Genomic DNA, 18966 nt, shown 5'->3' on the forward strand with positions numbered 1-18966 from the left:
ACAAATACAAAAACACTTGGACAGTTACTTGCAATTTTTGATCCAATAGGCTCAACGCTTGTTTTGCTTTACCAGGCCCTAGGAAACGGTTCACCAAAAATGTAAGACCCAGTGAGAAATGAAAGTTGATGTCCTCCACAAAGTCTTCACAGAGGCTGGCAAAGTTGAGGTCATAGGTAATACTGAACTTCCTGTTGGGGAGGTGTAGTTGACCTCGGGCAGCAGGGGGCAGCAGAGGACGTAGCATGTCTAGGCATGATAATGACAGGACAGGACTGTCAATGCTGACAGCAGTCTAAAATATTCTTTGCCAGGGAAAGCTTGTTTACTGGAGACTTTGTGTCTGAAGTGAAAACTGTGCATAAGTGTGTACCCATGATGTCTCTCTGAGATGACAGCACGTAGCCATTTATACTGCTGGAACAGCGCAAGTCCAAATTCTTCAGCATTCTCTCCTCCACATAGGCCATGAGCTTCTGCAAAATGCAAAAAAAACACAACTATGGTATTTTTTCATTGTTAGATAATGAAAAACCCTCTTATTATCTTTTCTAATTCGTTGATAATTCTATATACTTTATTTTTGACAAAACATCCCATGTTTCGGTAGTGAGCACATTTTCGGTAGTGACAGTAATGCTTTGGTAGCAACCACATCACATTACAGAATTTTAACTCACAAACTAAAACACTACTAAAACATACTAAAATACAAAACTGTTTTTGGGGGAAATAAAAATTGTGTTTATTTCCCCCAAATATGAGAATTATGTGTTCCCTTTTGTCACTACCGAAACAATGATGACATGTTTCAGTCGTTACTGTTTCGGTAGTGACAATTCTATGGGATAACCCCCAAAAAACAAAGATGTCACTACTGAAACTCCACCAAATGTTTTGTTAGTGACTGTTTTGGAAGTGACCATTTTAGATACTTTTGAACCTAGCTAATCAGCACATGGTTAGCTAGCACAGTCCTAAACAGTGGTATACATATAAAAACAAAATGTTATGGAATAACTCCCAAAAAAGTGTGCTTAATTGCAGAAAAAAAAGGTGTTCGGTAGTGATGTTCCTTAAAGTTACACCTAGATTTTTCAGACTTTTGAACATATTTACCTCAAAATGATGAGACCTATCTACTCACACCTTGTAGAAATGAGACAGGGGGAAACAGGAATATTACTGATCATAAATGTATGGGTTTAGTTCAAATCAGTCTCGGCCAGTGGACTAAAACATACAGTTTCGGTAGTGACATGAAAAATGCGGGACACGGTTTTTTTTCTTACATAAAGTTTCAGAATATACAAAGAAAATATAAAATATATATATATATTTTTTTACTTCACTTTTTAAAAGAATCCAAAACATAATTTGGAAACAATGGAAGAAATACAAAAATTATTTCAATATCATTTTCATAAGTTGAAATTTAGGGGTTAGGCTTTGGGAGAGCCACCTCACAATTGAAAGGACCCAATAAATTATGATTTTATATATATTAAACTTACTAATATTTTAAATATTATTGTGGGTTTCAATATATAATAGAATAATCTTAATAAACATCTAAGATTTCATTACGTAAATGCTTTTTAAATGTGTTTCTGATTGCGGGACAGCAGTTTGAACCAATTCTGTAGAATGGCCCATATATATATATATATATATATATATATATTAGTGTGTGTCTTTGGATCTGATTATTATTATTTTCATTCCAAATTGTATAATCCATTTAAAATAATGTTAACTGATTAACATATTAATTAACAGAATCTGAAGTGTCACATATAGCATAAAATGTACATTGAGAGTGCTGTGCAGATATGACATTAAATACATTTACACTGGATTTATTATAATTTATGCATATTTTAGTACAAAATGTATGCACCATTGTGTCTTGGTATACAGCTGTGTAAAAGCCTGTAAATTAGTCTAATTAAGAATGTTTGTAGTCTTAAGTGAACCTTTCCTGTGCATAGGGAACAGCAGGACATCAGAGACCAGCTTATCAATGCTGTTAGTTACGCTGATCACACAGACAGCTGTCACTGCAGAGTTCATACAGGTAACTATACAGGTATTTCTGGAACTGCCTTATCTTGGTTCACTTCTTACCTGTCTGACCGTCAACATTACATCGCTGTCTGCCAGGCTAAGTCCTCTACTGCCCCTGCCTCTCATGGTGTTCCTCAGGGTTCTGTTCTCGGGCCTTTACTCTTCATTCACCTACATGCTTCCTTTAGGTAACATTATCTGTCATCATGGCCTCAACTTCCATTGCTATGCAGACGACACCCAGCTCTATATCAGTTCTCAACACAACTCTCCTTTTCCCACCAACTCCATATCGGCTTGTATTAATGAAATAAATGCTTGGATGACCAGTAACTTTCTCAAACTGAACACTGATAAAACAGATCTACTTCTTGTTGGTTCACCAAAAAATGTAGCTCACTTCTGTGTCGACAATGTTAACATTGCTGGTACCTTGGTTCAACCTTCCACTACCATTAAAAATCTGGTTGTAATCTTTGACTCCTCTCTCTCCTATCATATTCAATACAAGATACTCCTCATCACCTACAAGGCACTTCATGGTCTCGCCCCTCTGTATATTTCTGATCTCATACATACTTACTCTCCAGTTCGCACACTATGCTCTTCAGATACTGGTCTACTGTTAATTCCATGCCACAAGTTAGCATCGTTTGGTGGACGAGCATTTTGTGTCTCTGCCCCCACACTCTGGAATTCTATTCCCAAACACATTCGTTATCTTTCATCATTACAAGATTTCAAAACCCACCTTAAAACATATATTTTCCTTTCTTGTTTGTCTGATCTCTGACTGTATGATCTGATTAATGCCATAGATTTCATGTTTATCTGTATTTTGTTTTTCTGTCTGCTGTCGTGTTTATCGGTTTTAATAAACATTATTATTATTATTATTTAACTTTCTAGGCATGAGTCAGTGAATAGAACAGACTCACTCACTCACAAAGCTCGTGTGTTTGGGTTTCTTTGGTATATGTTTCATGCTTCAAAAGTTCATGTTTTTTTCTAATCTGGCTTTAACATAAATTACTTAAAAAACTCACAGTTTTGTACAGGGCTATGGCATTCAGTGCAGGGCTAAAATCAGAGCAGAATTCATCCACAAGAACAGACAGGCAACGAATCTCTTCCACCATGGCATTGGACACCTAGAAGAGCAGCAGTGAGATTTCAATTGGCCATGTAGAAAACATGAGGTTAGATACAGACGCTACTTAACCAAAATAAGTATTTTACCAGTGGAGGTACTACTGCCTTGTATGCGACAAATTAATTTGCAGGTTTTGATGGCTAAGGGGCACTTTAACAATAGGCCTACACTTCTTCAAATTATCAGGAGAATGTGTCAAATCACTTTTATCGCAAGTAGCAGTCAGCTTTGCTTTGCCAATGGGATTTGACGGTTGCAGTTTGTTAAATTAGCGATACATGATATTGGATTTATCCAATATAGATATGCCGATATTTTTCAACTCATTTTGGCCAATACCGATACCGATATATTTCCTTTTGTTTGGAAACAACACCAAGTCTCTCCTGTGCAGAAATTATAAGCAAAATATTTTTAATTTTGGTTAGTTTTCAACAAGAACTTATTTGGCCTATCTTATATTTGTTTGTGAGAACTAATTGTTTAGAACAAATTCAAGCAGCAGAGAAAATGTCACAACTGTAAACCTTTGTTTACGTTTTACTGCATGCTACACAAAACCATATTTTAGATTTTTACATGTTTAACAGGTGTGCAGTATTATATCACTGAAGGATTATATCACATCCTATGTTATATTATTCTCGCTATAAAATAAAGAAAAGGTGGTTTATTTTGCATTGGAGCATCAAAAGTGGTTGCAAATACATATCATAAAACTCTGGCTTTTTAGGCAAATACCAGAAATGGGTGTCATGTCATAAAATATTTGTATTCAATGTGATCACAATTTAAAGGGGTCATTGGATGCTAAATTCACTTTTACATGTTGTTTGAACATAAATGTGTGTTGGCAGTGTGTGTACACATCTACCCTTTAATGATAAAAATCCACCCAGTGGTTTTTATTTAATCCCTAAAAATAATATCCCCTTTTTCAAATCAGGCCATTCTCAGCTTCTTGTCTGTGTGACGTCACACGGAAAAAGGCCCCTCCCACGATTGTTGATTGACACTGCCGTCTTACCTTAGACCCGCCCTGAGTGAGCTGTAACAATCAGACTGCCAGGAGTAGACAAGAATGTCTCCATAGCCATTGAGGTGTTTTGTTGTTGGATGTAATAATGAACATAGCTGTCATCATTTACTCCCGACATCTGAGCCGCTGAAGATGCAGTGAATTACATTTGTTTGTGAAGGGAATGCGCCCCCGATCTGCATAAATGCGTCTATGTTCGCGCGAATAATTCGTGATCCAGCTTCACTTACAACAGAAGTGAGTATAAGGGGTTTTTATGAATCTTTGCAATCGCATTTCCTAATAACATGCTAGTTAGCAAGTTTCGCGGCGGCTAATGCTGGGTACACACCACAAGATAATCGGGCTGATTTTGGGCCGATTTCTCCCCTTCCGACAATCCTAGGTAATGTCCCGATTATCTTGGTGGTTCTAAAGATGATCTTTTTTTCCCGATTTTCCTGTGGTGTGAGGTGTGTTAAGTGTGACTGAATCTGCTTGGAAGAACGTCAGAGGCGCCCCGATCGCGAATAGTAAATATTCAACATGTTGAATATTTACAATCAGAAATCCTGATGTGTGGGGGGAACATCGTGGCACACCACACACTATAGGAACAAAACGGTTAAATCTAGGATTTAGATTTTTTGTATGTTTGTGGTTTCTCACTTTTTGAAGATCATATAAGATTTTAAAAATCTTTTAGTGTGTACCCAGCATAAAGAAAACAGTCTCTCCGAGCATGGCTGGTCACCCCACAGAAGAGAGGGGCGAGGTGAGCAGAGCTCATTAGCATTTAAAGGGACATGCACTGAAACGGGTTGATGTCTGCAGAGCTGATTTTGACAAGGTAAAAAGGGTGTTGTTTTACACTATCATTGAGAAATTTCTAACCAATGTATGTTATAGACTTTTCGTTAAGACCCTAAAGAATCATATCAACTTGTGGAAAATGGGCATCCGATAACCCCTTTAATAAAAACGTACTTTCATTGTAGCTACATCTGCATTTTATTGTTTATGATGAGGAAATTCGTGAGAGTGCAGAATTCAGTCAGCGCACACACGCACTGTACAAAAATCTGGAATTTCAACAATGACTGATCTGAACGGTTCTAAATTTCATGCCACCATTAACACTTTTCATTTCATTTTCACTTTATTCACCACAGCCAAATAGAAGCATTATTTTGTGAACACCATTGATTTCCGATCAGCAGAGGTGGAAAGTAACTAATTACATTTACTCGCGAGTCGCGTTACTGTAATTTAGTAGCTTTTTGTGTACTTCTACTTTTTAAAATAATTTTTAAAATCAGTAATTTTACTTTTAAGTATATTTTGTTTGAAGTATTGTACTTCTCTACATTTTAAACGCATTAATTACAGAGTAAAAAAAATTGCACCCTCGAAACTACTGCAGTAAATAATGGGCAGGAGAACAAACTGGCGCTAAAATCACAAGAAAGATGGAGATGGACAAGACAGGTGTTAGTGGTCCAGACCCAGCTGAAAATGAAACCCCGTCATATTCTGCTGAAGTTGAACTCGAAGGAAATGAAGTGAACCCCTGGCCATATTTAAGCTCTATGCAGTGTAAGCAGTGTTTGCCTAGGGCAGGGGTAGGCAAGTTCGGTCCTAGAGAGGCGCAGTCCTGCAGAGTTCAGCTCCAACCCTGAAAACAAAACTCACCTGCCTATAGCCTTAGTAATCCTGAAGACATTGATTAGCTTGTTCAGGTGTGTTTGACTAGGGTTGGAGCTGAACTCTGCAGGACTGCGGCTCTCTAGGACCGAACTTGCCTACCCCTGACTTAGGCCTATTTATAAATGCGCCCAGCTTGCAGATGTCTTGAAACTGTACACCAGAGCCATCTGACAGCTCCTCCACGGCCGTGGCGTGCCAGCTGGATTAACCAAGGAGCGGCGTCTGATTCCCATTCCCCCTCAGCCAAATGTCTAGGATATTCATTCATCTGTTAATCATGACACAACTTTTTATGTAAGTGGACAGTGGAAGCATTTATTGTGGCGGCTGCACTATGCTAGTCTTGAATGCAGTATTTACTGCCCTTTAGATTAGGGGAATTGACTTAGTTCTATTCACTTAATCTTATATTTAACCAAGAAAGACCACAGCCAAATAGAAGCATTATTTTGTGAACACCATTGATTTCCGATCAGCAGAGGTGGAAAGTAACTAATTACATTTACTCGCGAGTCGCGTTACTGTAATTTAGTAGCTTTTTGTGTACTTCTACTTTTTAAAATAATTTTTAAAATCAGTAATTTTACTTTTAAGTATATTTTGTTTGAAGTATTGTACTTCTCTACATTTTAAACGCATTAATTACAGAGTAAAAAAAATTGCACCCTCGAAACTACTGCAGTAAATAATGGGCAGGAGAACAAACTGGCGCTAAAATCACAAGAAAGATGGAGATGGACAAGACAGGTGTTAGTGGTCCAGACCCAGCTGAAAATGAAACCCCGTCATATTCTGCTGAAGTTGAACTCGAAGGAAATAAAGTGACCCCCTGGCCATATTTAAGCTCTATGCAGTGTAAGCAGTGTTTGCCTAGGGCAGGGGTAGGCAAGTTCGGTCCTAGAGAGGACAAAACTCACCTGCCTATAGCCTTAGTAATCCTGAAGACATTGATTAGCTTGTTCAGGTGTGTTTGACTAGGGTTGGAGCTGAACTCTGCAGGACTGCGGCTCTCTAGGACCGAACTTGCCTACCCCTGGCCTAGGGAGACTAAACTAGCAGTTTATAAAATCTCGATATCAAACCTTCGCAAGCATGTAAGCTAAATACTTGCATCGTTGCATTGGTGGTTAAAATGAAGCTTTGACAGTTTAGCAAGAGGTTTTGCAAAAATTAGACAAAAAGACAGTGGTGCAGGACTTAGGGGAGTGCGATATATCGTCTGCAATAATATCGTAATTGTTGTTTTCACAAAGTGCGATTTGACTATCGATTATTTTGCAAAAAACCAAACAAAACACTCCTACAGAGTGCCTTGGTAGAGTAGATTAGACTAGTGCGCGTGCGCATTTAGAGCCCTCAGTCTGTTAAAATGCATTTAGAATGATCATGAAATTGAAGATATATGGACAGAAAATGTATATATTTGTATCATTTCATATAGTTAATCAATATCACACAAAGAGTGCAATTTTTTCTCCAAAAAGCAGCACGATAACAGATTTTTTCTTACAGCAGTTAAATAAACAAGAAGTTAAGGGACTTCCATTTTAGACACCATATTGCCTGTTTTTGCTCTATTTTGACAACAAAAAATTATTCCAAACACAGCCACCACAGCACAGTTTTGCGTCTCTGAGCAGCATTTCATTCCTGAATGAATCAACTGTTTAAATGATTCGGTTCAATCGCAATTACTCACTTATTAACAGTGACTTGATACCACCTACTGGTGGATTTAATTTCACATTTAAAGTATCTTTTTTTTTTTTATAAATAATTTCAAATAGAGTGTTAAACATTTTATGTCATATATATCAAAACATTATTTCGGCATTTGTAACTGCAGGTTAAATTAATTAATGTTCTGCATTAAACAGTGTGTAAATACATAAATGGCACTTCAGATGAAGCTTCTGTGTTTCCTCTGCATTGCAAAGATGAATTTTGTTGATACTGATTTAATTTGCTTGGTAACAGCCCAAATGTCTTATTATTCTAAATAACTGATTAAATGTAAGCATTTTGCTCAAAGGATGATTAACACTTTTAGAAAAAATTGAGTTATAAAGGTAAAAATGCCCTTAAAAGGTAATAATCAATTTAAACTTATGAGAAAAGATTAATTTCTATCACTGCTATGAACTGACCACACAGAATATGAAGAATATCAAAAACTTTAAGAGTCAGCTGTCCACGGCAATTCTTAAGATACCAGCATGATAACAACTCTCAGCTAAATATTGTCTAATTATCGTTATCAATAAAAGCCCAGAAAATATCAAAATATAAATTTTTGTTAATATCGCACACCCCTAGCAGGACTTGTAATGTTGGTTGGCACCAGGGTCAGAAATTAACGGGGGCTTGGGGCAAAAATGTGGCCCAAATTTATGATTAGGTGCAAAAAGTGTCCCTGCACAATTAAGCGAGAACCATTACGGCGGTCACGATTTAAGTGTAATGTGAAATGAATGAAGTGTTACATTTTAGAGTAGATCTGCTCATGTTGCATCAGATGTCTTTATATTCGCGTTTTGCAGCGTTGAGCATAATAACCATTCACACACCTTTCTGTTGAGTTTATGAATGCAATGTCCCATCAGAGGCGTTTAGATTCATCACTGCGGAGAACGCCGGAGTTGTTTAAGTGTGCGCGCTTTACTGACTGAATTCTGAATCTGCATTCGCAAATTCTGTCATAATCATAAACAACAAAGTGCAAAATTGATTGATTTGCGATTGACTTGCTTCAGTGATTATGGGAGTTTTTGCAAAAGTGCATAGCTCACATTAGACTGACGTCATGGACTGCTTTAGTGTCCTTTGCTCGCTTTCTTTGTATAATTTATAATAATATTTGTTTTGTTTTTCATGCTGCTGAAATAACCAATGTGAAGTTTTGATTTTCTAATCCTTCAAAAGCAATTAAAAATGTCATAAACTGTTCTTAGATTGTTTTGTCGGTAGCCAGAATATAACTTGCTTTTTCTGCAGTGGGATGGTCTGCATTAAAATCTCACATACCTCCCTTAATGTCTTAATGTCACGTGTTGACATGTTTTTGGATATTGCAGTTTAACTTGTAAAGGTGTTCCTTTAATTAAAAACAACTATTTTGAGATTTATAGGCCTATCACATTTTTGCCCCCCTCCCGCTGTCAAAATGTAAAAAAATAACTTTTACTGTGATTACATTTTAAATGAACTACAGGTGCAACTCAATAAATTAGAATGTCGTGGAAAAGTTAATTTATTTCAGTAATTCAACTCAAATTGTGAAACTCGGGGCTGCACGATAATTCGCATGTGATATTTGTTGTTCACTGACAAGCTGCGCAAAAATCGCGCAAATATGAACGTGGCTTTGCGCAGCTTGTCAGTGAACAACGGCTTTGTGTAGTTAATGCTGCTCAATGTGAAAGCACGCACGTGATGGAGATTTACAGCTGATTACAGAACCGGCTTTAATGATAAGATGAGCGTTAAATATCGCATGCGATTTATCGTGCAGCCCTACTAAATATTTTTTTTTTTTGGTCTTATGAAGTATTCTAATTTGTTGAGATAATGAATTGGTGGGTTTTTGTTAAATGTGAGCCAAAATCATCACAATTAAAAGAACCAAAGACTTAAACTAGTTCAGTCTGTGTGCACTGAATTTATTTAATACACGAGTTTCACAATTTGAGTTGAATTACTCAAATAAATGAACTTTTCCACGACATTCTAATTTATTGAGATGCACCTGTACTTTTTACTTTTACTTGAGTAGATTTTTAGACTGATACTTTTACTTGTACTTAAGTAAAATTTAATTAATGTAATTGTACTTTTACTTGAGTAGAATATTTTAGTACTCTTTCCACCTCTGCCGATCAGTGCCCAGAAAAAGGCTAAGCCTTGCCCAGCCTCACATGCGCTCCTCTCTATGCTGGTACTGGTGGAACCTGCAGGTTACCTTGTCAGCCATTTCCTCAGTGATGGCCTTTATCTTGTCTTTGATGTCCTCGGTTAGGAAGTTGAGCTGATTTCGCACAAACTCTAGCCGATCCATTAGAGCCTCACGCTCTTCTAGTGAGAACACTCTGTGGATTTACAGAGATTCAAAAAGCAGAACATTCCATTTGTAACAACAACAACAACAAAATACCATGCTAAAGAACAAAACGGTTTTGCACTGAGTGAGAGAACCATGGTTCAATAGTAGTACCAATTATTGTCTTTGGGAGCTTGGAAAAAGGCCCTCCCTTATAAAGCAGACAGGTTTTGGAACTTACTTCTTTTCTGCTGAAGAAATATTGATGGCATCCATGATAGCCTTGACTGACTCAATGATCTGCCAGGCTCTGATTGTGTGCTGCTCAAACTTGGTCTTCACGGCAGACTGTGATATAAATTCCTGTGGAATCCATGAAGTGTGTTCTTAAGCCATCAGTGTGCCACAATTATCAGAGATCACATCACGATTAAAACTAATCAAAACATGATTCCAACTGTAAGATTTTATCTATGCCTATCAACATGGGTGACATGTTTTGATGCTTTCCCCTCTTATCATTAGCTGCTACCATGGCTGAATCACAACATACCCATCTATTAATGCCATTGTACAGTAGATTACTGTGAATTTTCATCCCTGGATCACAAGAATGTGAGGTACGCTCACCTACTCAAATCTGCTAACTTGGCTCAGGGATTGCCACTACAGGAATGGCTGCCTGGAATCTATGAGGAACACCAAATATCTTACACATCTGGGAGCCAGCAGCACATGGCCTGAATCGATGCAAACCAGCTTGCTTAAGGAGACCGCCACCACGTCACACCATTTCTGGGTAAAGCCATCATAAATTCTCATCTAGTCTAAACAGCATACAGACAAGACTAAGCCTCATTTTCCATGAAGCTCCTCTTAATCTTCATTGTTTTCAGCCTCATTGTCAGACAATGATTATCCTGGAGCCAGTCACCACAGTTTGAGCACATTCTCACCTCAAATGTTCTTTCGAAACTCTGGAAATCCATCAGTCGCTCTTGGAATCCTTCAGCCAAAGCACCGCCTTTAAATAAAAATATGCCCCATTTGGTCCCCATAATACCACCAATATATAAAATATGAAATGAAGCATGCGTGATGGAGCATTATTTTGGCATATTTTTTCACACTTGAAGTTGCACCTCAAATACCATTCTCAATATCATTGGGCCACTCCAAGATTTATTAGCATCTGCCTCAAAGTGTTTTATGGTTGTTACACTCGTTTTTAACTTGGCTAGGCCTAGTTTTTCCTGGTCTCCCTCCAGAACAGTGTCAAAAGCAGAAGGCTCTGCACTGTGTGACCAAAGCAGTGGAGCCTACCAGTCTCTGGCATTCCCTGGGCACGGTGGATCCTGGCACTCAACACCTCCTTGGCAGAGACAAAGAAGATGCGGTCAGGTGCCTTGTTAAGGTCCACTACCTTTAGCTCCTCCACTAAGAAACTGACACAGCGATCCATGTGCTGCTTCCGCACCTAAAAAAGCAGTGAAGCAGTAACAAATCAACAGAATTAACATTTAAATATATGAACTTATAGTTAAACTTTTTCCATATATTTTCATATCTATTTATAAGTGAATATACATTAACTTCTCAACTGTTAAGCACTGTTGGGAAATTTTTAAGTGTTAGTTAATAATAAAATTTTTTTGACCCTATAAATCTGAAAAGTATGATAGTGGAATGATAAATTATACAAAAATCAGCAGTTTTGTGTACAGCAGCTTTGTTTGGTGATTCACATGTGACTAATAAATATAGGTTATGAGTCATATGCAATAAAACTTACATCTTCCAGATACTCCGGCTCTAAGACAGACGCATCCCAACGATTATTTAGGATGAAAATGTTGGGCTTTGATATGCGTTCATTCACTTTGTGGAAAAAGTGCTTCTCCTTTCGAAGTAGAGTGAAACAAATAAAAACAAGAACATTTAGGTAAAAGAAAGGAAAACAACAATTCATTTTAATTTGAATAAAATTTAAAGGCATCACAACATTATAGTTTACTGCATACAATTGGATAATAATTTAGTGTTATTACATTATTAGTAGGGCTGTCAGTCGATTAAAAACCTAATTAATTACAGGGTGCTGCGATTAATTAATCTAATTAATCGCAAACTAAATTTGGCTGTGAAAATACCCCCAAAAGATCATTTAAACCTATTATTGTGTTAAATGTTTTGGCTACAATGGCCAAACATAAAGTATACAACATAAAAGAAGATAATTCGAGAAACATCTCAGTATTTTTTGTTCATGCAGTCAATGAAAGTCATAATGACCAAAACAGCTTAGTTACCATGTATATATATAAATGAGACAAAAACTGCATTTTTTTGCCCCGATATCTTGCATTTTTAGGGCATAACTGCATTTATGGAGTTGTTGTCCTGCATCATATTTGTCAACAGTCCACTTTATGAAATGTAAGATGACGTACAGGTCTGGGAGCGGGGCCAGTGCGTTAACTGCATTAAAATATTTTAATCGCGTTATTTTTCATAACTAATTAATTAAGCTAATGCGTTGAACTGACAGCCCTAATTATTAGTAATCTATTTTTCAACATAAACTTTAAATTACAATCTAAAATTACATGTCCAATACTGACTGATACTAATAAATGAAGAAAAACAAAGTTTATGTATATCGAGTACTGAGTAGTGATTAGTTACTCTGTTTGTCTACTTACAGTGTTCATTATGGTAGACTCAGAGTTGGCCACAAGCACAAAGACATCAGCATCTAAACAAAATTTATCAATCCAGCTGTCCAGCTCTGATGTGACATCTGTGCCTGGGCTGCAGAGTGAGAAGAGTGTGGGTTATTAATATTTCATCACACTACACATCATGTTTCATTCTTTATTGCTAATTAGATCAGGCAAGTTGGAGTCTGATTTTCATTTCTGCAAACAGAAATCAGAAATGAAACAAGTTTCCCTGTAAACCAAGTAGGCTTTTACCACCCATGATACCTAGAACAGCACTGCCAAAATCCTTTGGTGCTTTCACTTGGCCCTCTTCACAACACATCAAACCTTGTGTAGTTCCTTGCAAAAGTCTATGTATCTGCTAAGCAATTGTTCAGGTCTGTTGTTCATGTGCTAAACCTGTCCTGCAGAACCTTAACTCAGCTCTGACAACCCATAGGGGTTCATACCTGTCCATCAGGACCAGATCATCTCTCAGCAGGGCACACTTAGCTTTGGGCCAAAACACTCGGACCAGACAGCCTGAGTCTTGGTTCCTGTCCATATGCAGAGCGTGGGCAAGCTGATTGACTGTCTGTATGATAATGACAAACTTTAAGGTTCAACAAGTAGAACACAAAGTATTCAAATCAAGCCACAACACTGTAACACCTTTATGTACAGATGTTATTTATCTTTTTAAATTGTCATAAGGACATAAGGAACTTTATTTTGCATTGTGTAAAAAAAGAAAAGAAGCTATGTTGGCACGATAGCCTTGTGGGCAGTGCGCTGACATATGGTGCTGTTGCGCTATGGGCGTCCCAAGTTTGAGTCCTGTCTCATGGACCTTTTCTGATCACACCCCACTCTCTCTCCCACTTTGCTTCCTGTTGCTGCTTAAATGTTCTATCAATGTAAAAGCAAAAATGCCTAAAAAATAATTAAATAAAGCCATTATCTTGAGAAGTGAGATAAAACATGTCCTACATAACTTGCCATGGCATTAGTTTAGAAAGCAACAGTAAAATCCACTAAAAATAGAAACAATATAATTTTTAATTTGATAAAAATGGACATATATTATCATACACTCCCCCTAAAACTGTCCTTATGCCATACTTGCCATACTGTAATATTTTATATAGATTAAAAATAGCTCAAATTAATGTACAGTTGTGCTCAAAATTATTCATACCCTTAATAAATATGATCAAAGAAGGCAGTGAAAATGAATCCGCATTGTTTATCCACTTGATCTTTCATTCAAAAATGAAAAAAAAAAAAAAATCTAAACCTTTAATTAAAGTAAAAAAAAAGTGAAAGTGGGGGAAAATCACATTATAAAATAAATATTTTTTTCTAATACAGTAAGAGGATGTGTGACGATATCGTCCTAATGCATGGTGAGGAGGAGAGTTTGAGTGGCCAAAGACTCCAAAGATCACAGCTGGATAACTGCAGAAAATAGTTGATTCTTGGGGTCAGAAAGCCTAAAAAAAAAATTTAGTTTGGGAAGGTTTCAAGTAAAAACTAGAAAAGAAAATGCTCTCATCCAAAAACAAACTCCAGCATATTTATTTGCTAGACATGACTGGAAATTTAAACGGGACTGGGTTCAATGGTCAGATGAACAACAACAAAAAAGCTTTTAGCAGCAAACACTCAAGATGGGTCTAGTGCACACAGGGATAAAAAAGTACCCCATGTGTACAATGAAATATACTGCTGGATCTTTAATGTTGTGGGCCTATTTTTCTGCCAGAGATCCTGGATATCTTGTTCAGATAGATGGCATAATGGATTCTATAAAATAGCAATGGATAAAAAATTAAAAACTGACTGTCCATGCTAGAAATCTTATTAACGGGCCATGGTTGGATCTTCCAACAGGACAATGATCCACACACAGACATCAAAACCAAAACAAAAATGGGTCACTGAGAACAAAACCAAGCTTCTGCCCTGGCCAACCCAGTTCCCTGAGCTGAACCCTATAGAAAATGAGTGTGGTGAACTGAAGAGGAGAAGCATCAACATGCAGCTTGAAATCTGAAGGGTCTGGAGAGATTCTGGATGAAGGAATGGTCTCTGATCACCTGTCAGATGTTCTCTAAATTCTTCAGGCATTATAGGTGAAGATTCAGAGCTGTTCTCTTAGCAACAGGAGGTTGCAAAAAGTATTGGATAAAAGGGTATGATTAATTATGACCAATGTGTTTTAGAGAATTAATTTTTATAATGAGATTTCTCTCCCATTTTTAATTCTTATTCTCAATGAAAGGTTAGCTTTTAGTACATTTTTAAAATGAAATATCTAAAGGATTGATGATACAGATGAATTTTCACAGCCTTCTTTGATCATATTTACCAAGGGTATGAATAATTGTGAGCACAATTGTAGTTTACAAACATAATAAGCTCTGGAAACTTGTGACATACTTCAATGCTTTTACTCTCTTCAGAGTCCTCAGTGGTAAGGTAGGCATGTTCCCCGTCTGTGCCCTCCACACTCAGGAAACAGTTAGTGGTGTGGCCGATTCCACTGGGCAGAACCCGTTCCCTTAGCATGGCATTAATTACTGTACTCTTTCCATTACTGGTCCTGAAAAACAACATATAACACCCAGTAACAACCTATCCATTTAGCTTCTCTGATTCAATATTATCTCAAACCAAGTTAGAGATGAAGGAGAGAAAAAAAAACAGAGATTAAGTTTATGTTTTTGGTGCCTCACTTATGGATTTGTATAAAGTAACTATGTGTACCAAAAAAAAAAAACTTGGCTGAACAGCTGAAGAGCTAAAGTAAACATTAATGATCCATTTCATTCTGCTAGCCTGTTACTATTTGGTTTAGATACCAGTAAACTTAGATTAGTCATAACTGTAGTTGTACCTGCCAAAGAAGGCCACCTTCATATGTCTGCGGGCTAACACATCTTTGATGGTGGTTAGTTTCCTGGAGCAGGCCTGGATCTGCAGACACTGTTTTTCCTCTGCTACATGCTCAAGATCCTCACTCTTCCACGTCTCTGGGTACCACACGTTAAATACCATCATACAGTAAAGACTAACAGCAGGACCAGCCTTAGCTGATTTATATGATTTTTTTTTTACGCTGAAATGCTTTAAACATTTTTAACATCAATCTACACCCTATAATGACAAAGCAAAAAAGGATTTTTTATATCTTTGATATTTTTGATATCTTTGCACACCTGGATTTGGGATTTTTTGTTGTTGTTTTTTTTGCCATTCTTCTCTGCAGATTCTTACAAGCTTAGTCAGGTTGAATTGTGGACTGTTGGTGACTTGGTGGAGAGCCATTTTCGAGTTTCACCATAGATTTTAAATTGGGTTCAAGTCTGAACTTACCAACAATCAATTACCAACAATCTTCAAAATATTTTCTTTTTCATTTTTGGGTGAACTGTCAAGAGCTCTGTTTTGTGCTGCAGTTTTTCTTTCTACCCTGACCAGTCCTTCAGTACTGCTGTTTAAAACACATGATGTTACCACCACCGTACTTCATCCGTTGGAATGCTTTTGGGTGTTGCGGTGATGGGTATCCTTTTGCACGTTTCTCCCATCACCACACATGATTTCTGGATCTCAAACAGAGTAACTCAAGTACCAGCAGTTGAATTTGCCATAGGTGGACTCTAGACAAAGTGTAGAACCAACTCAAATATGATCCAGTTAGATGGGATGCTCCTGAGCTAAATTTCAAGTGTTATATTGAAGGGTTATTTATGACTTTGCTTATGGTAATGTCATGTGTAGTGATGTAATGTGACGTAGTGCATTTTAGCAGAAGGCTTCCATAAGATGGAAATACAATGGCACTTTATTATAGTACTAATAATAGTACTAAATGATTACCATAGTAACACACCATAACATTTACATGTTACTACCGTGTCTACAAACCATGATATTGTCCAAAAGTATACAATAGTCTGTATTGAAATTCTGGGATTTAAAATTGAATCTAATGGAGTTCAGTAAAGTTAATAATTATAAGAAATAAGAAGAAGAAGAAATACACAGATGAGCCATTACATTTTGAGTGACCACCCTCAACCTAGAGCAATGAGTGCGCCTGGCAATCAAATGGTGCCACAGGTGCAGTTCACAGAGCTGTATATACTACCTTGGAACTTCAGTCTCGGTAATGGTGTGCCTTGTGGGTTGCTCACGTGCCTGTGTAGTGAGTACATATCAAAAGTGTGAATCCGTAGTCGAGTCGTCTGTCGTCCGCAACACACTGATGCCAGAGGGAGGCGGAGACTGTCACGCATTGTTCACAGCGACCAGAAGGCCACAGTGGGACAAATTACAAGCAGCTACAACAATGGTGACCAGGGCAATGCTGCACAGCACATATTTCATCACAGACTATTTCGTATGGGCCTGCGTAGCCGACCATCCAGCTGGGTCCCGATGCTAACTGCATGCCATTGCCGACAATGAATGGGCCCAAGATCAACGAGATTAGACCGTGGATGATTAGAAAGTTGCCTGGTCTGACGCATCAAGATTCCTGGTGCGTCATGTTGACGGCCGAGCGCAGATTACCAATAGAGTCTATGGCACCTGGATGCATTGCTGGGCAGACACAGGCCAGTTATGCTGTGGATGATGTTTTCATGGGACATTTTCGGCCCCATTATCTCAATAGACAATTCTTGACAGCTGTCCGGTATCTGAACATCGTTGCTGACCAAGTGCACCCATTCATGGCAACTGTGTTCCCTGTGTTCCCTCGCTACCAACAGGATATTGCGCCATGCCACACTGCCAGATCTGTCAAGGAGTGGTTCGAGGAACATGATGGTGAATTTCTGTTATTGCCTTAGTCTCTAAAATCACCCAGTTCAACATTTGTGGTTCGACTTGGAAAAGCGGATTCGTGCTACATCACCACCACCTATATTGAAGTACGCAATGTACGAGAACTAAAGGACCTGCTGTTGACATTATGGTACCACATACCCCAGAAGAATTAATACCTCACTGTGTGGCTGCTGTTTTGTGGATCCTACAGGTTATTGGATAGGTGGTCATAATGTAACGGTTCATCATTGTATTTATTAATAAATATCCTGCAGAAAACTTTGTCCTTACCTTCTACAAAATCTGAACAATCTCTAACAAACTCCAGCAGCTGGTGAAACACAGCACTGATAGTCCTCTTTGCCACCACAAAGTGCTGCAGTGGTGAAACATCGTCCTGTGCCATGTTTAAGTACTGAAAGAACAGTGATATAATTCACAGTTCAGATGCCTAAAAACACAGTGGCATAACAATCTATTAACCTACAGGTAGCCTTTGGTACTCACCTACTTAGACAACAGAATTTCAGCAGTACAAGTTCAAGTGGTGCCATTTCTCAAATGAGGTCAAAGAGCATCTTCATTAAAAGGAAATGAAACTTTTTCCAAAACATCTTTGCTGGGCCTGTAACTATTAGAGACGTCTGTCTGTGAACAGGATATTGGGACTCTCTAATGAGATTTAGCAATACTGAGCAAGTCTTTACAGAGCAGGAACGGTGACTTCAAATCCTCTTATCCAGGACTTAAGCAGACAGCTTCCAATCACCTATCTCTAACCACAAACTGCTATTTTCAGCATCAGCATACATAGTGTTGTCTGTATTGTTTGATGTATTTTGTATTCATAAGTGTATGTTTTATAAATTTTCAGTGTATGTTTTAATGTTTTGCAGTAGTGGTTCTAACAGAATCATTTAAAATTGCCCTTATGCTCGGCTTCATTCAAAACACATTGATCCAGGCAGAAAATTCTGAATGTTTACCTTTATCAATAGCATATGATGTTTGTGTGGCAACCATTTCTCATTTTAATTGTCCTGATCTTTTTGAAAGAATTTGGCCAAGAAATGGTGCCAGTGCTCCCTTGTTTGAATGTTGTAAACAATTACACTTAATTAGACTTTAAAAATCCAGCATTTTAAAAGCTTCATTAGTTTTGTGCACAGTAGTGTCTAGTCTAAAGATCACACAGATGCTGTTCTCTCAGCCAGGAAAAAGCAAAAGCAGAAGACTGATAAAGAGGGAGGTGTGGTGGTTTGCTACATAAAAATGTGCAACCTTCCTCTTAACTGTCATAATTTTAACAGTACATTTCTGCATATCTGAAATGCACATTTCTGCCCCACCCAAATGTCTCTCACTGCTTGCAAATTTAGGATAGCGTCTAAATGAACACTACCTTCCTTCTGTTTCTGACGTTTTAAATATATTAGATTTCCAG

The 18966-nt window shown here is 37.7% G+C and overlaps 1 protein-coding gene across 5 annotated transcripts in view; it reads right to left on the reverse strand.

Moving 5' to 3' along the window:
- mfn1a (mitofusin 1a) overlaps positions 1–18212 on the reverse strand; it is a 20711-nt gene extending 2499 nt beyond the window's left edge. The window contains exons 1-14 of one of the 5 annotated variants that reach the window (XM_016249266.1): positions 18034–18212; positions 17814–17937; positions 15583–15718; positions 15126–15288; positions 13154–13278; positions 12684–12792; positions 11774–11881; positions 11305–11458; positions 10938–11005; positions 10223–10344; positions 9904–10030; positions 3114–3218; positions 374–476; positions 29–249 (exon numbers count right to left, since the gene is read on the reverse strand). In XM_016249266.1, coding sequence (XP_016104752.1) covers positions 29–249; positions 374–476; positions 3114–3218; positions 9904–10030; positions 10223–10344; positions 10938–11005; positions 11305–11458; positions 11774–11881; positions 12684–12792; positions 13154–13278; positions 15126–15288; positions 15583–15718; positions 17814–17928 — 1656 coding nt within the window. In that variant the 5' untranslated portion in view covers positions 17929–17937; positions 18034–18212. Of the gene's footprint in view, positions 1–28; positions 250–373; positions 477–3113; positions 3219–9903; positions 10031–10222; positions 10345–10937; positions 11006–11304; positions 11459–11773; positions 11882–12683; positions 12793–13153; positions 13279–15125; positions 15289–15582; positions 15719–17813; positions 17938–18029 lie in introns of those variants that run through there. The other 4 variants (XM_016249265.1, XM_016249269.1, XM_016249270.1 and 1 more) reach the window with 4 other exon arrangements.
- Between the last annotated feature and the right edge of the window lie 754 nt (positions 18213–18966).

This window comes from Sinocyclocheilus grahami, unplaced genomic scaffold (assembly GCF_001515645.1).
Source record: "Sinocyclocheilus grahami isolate Dianchi unplaced genomic scaffold, SAMN03320097.WGS_v1.1 scaffold919.1, whole genome shotgun sequence".
In the NCBI taxonomy this organism is placed as follows: domain Eukaryota; kingdom Metazoa; phylum Chordata; class Actinopteri; order Cypriniformes; family Cyprinidae; genus Sinocyclocheilus; species Sinocyclocheilus grahami.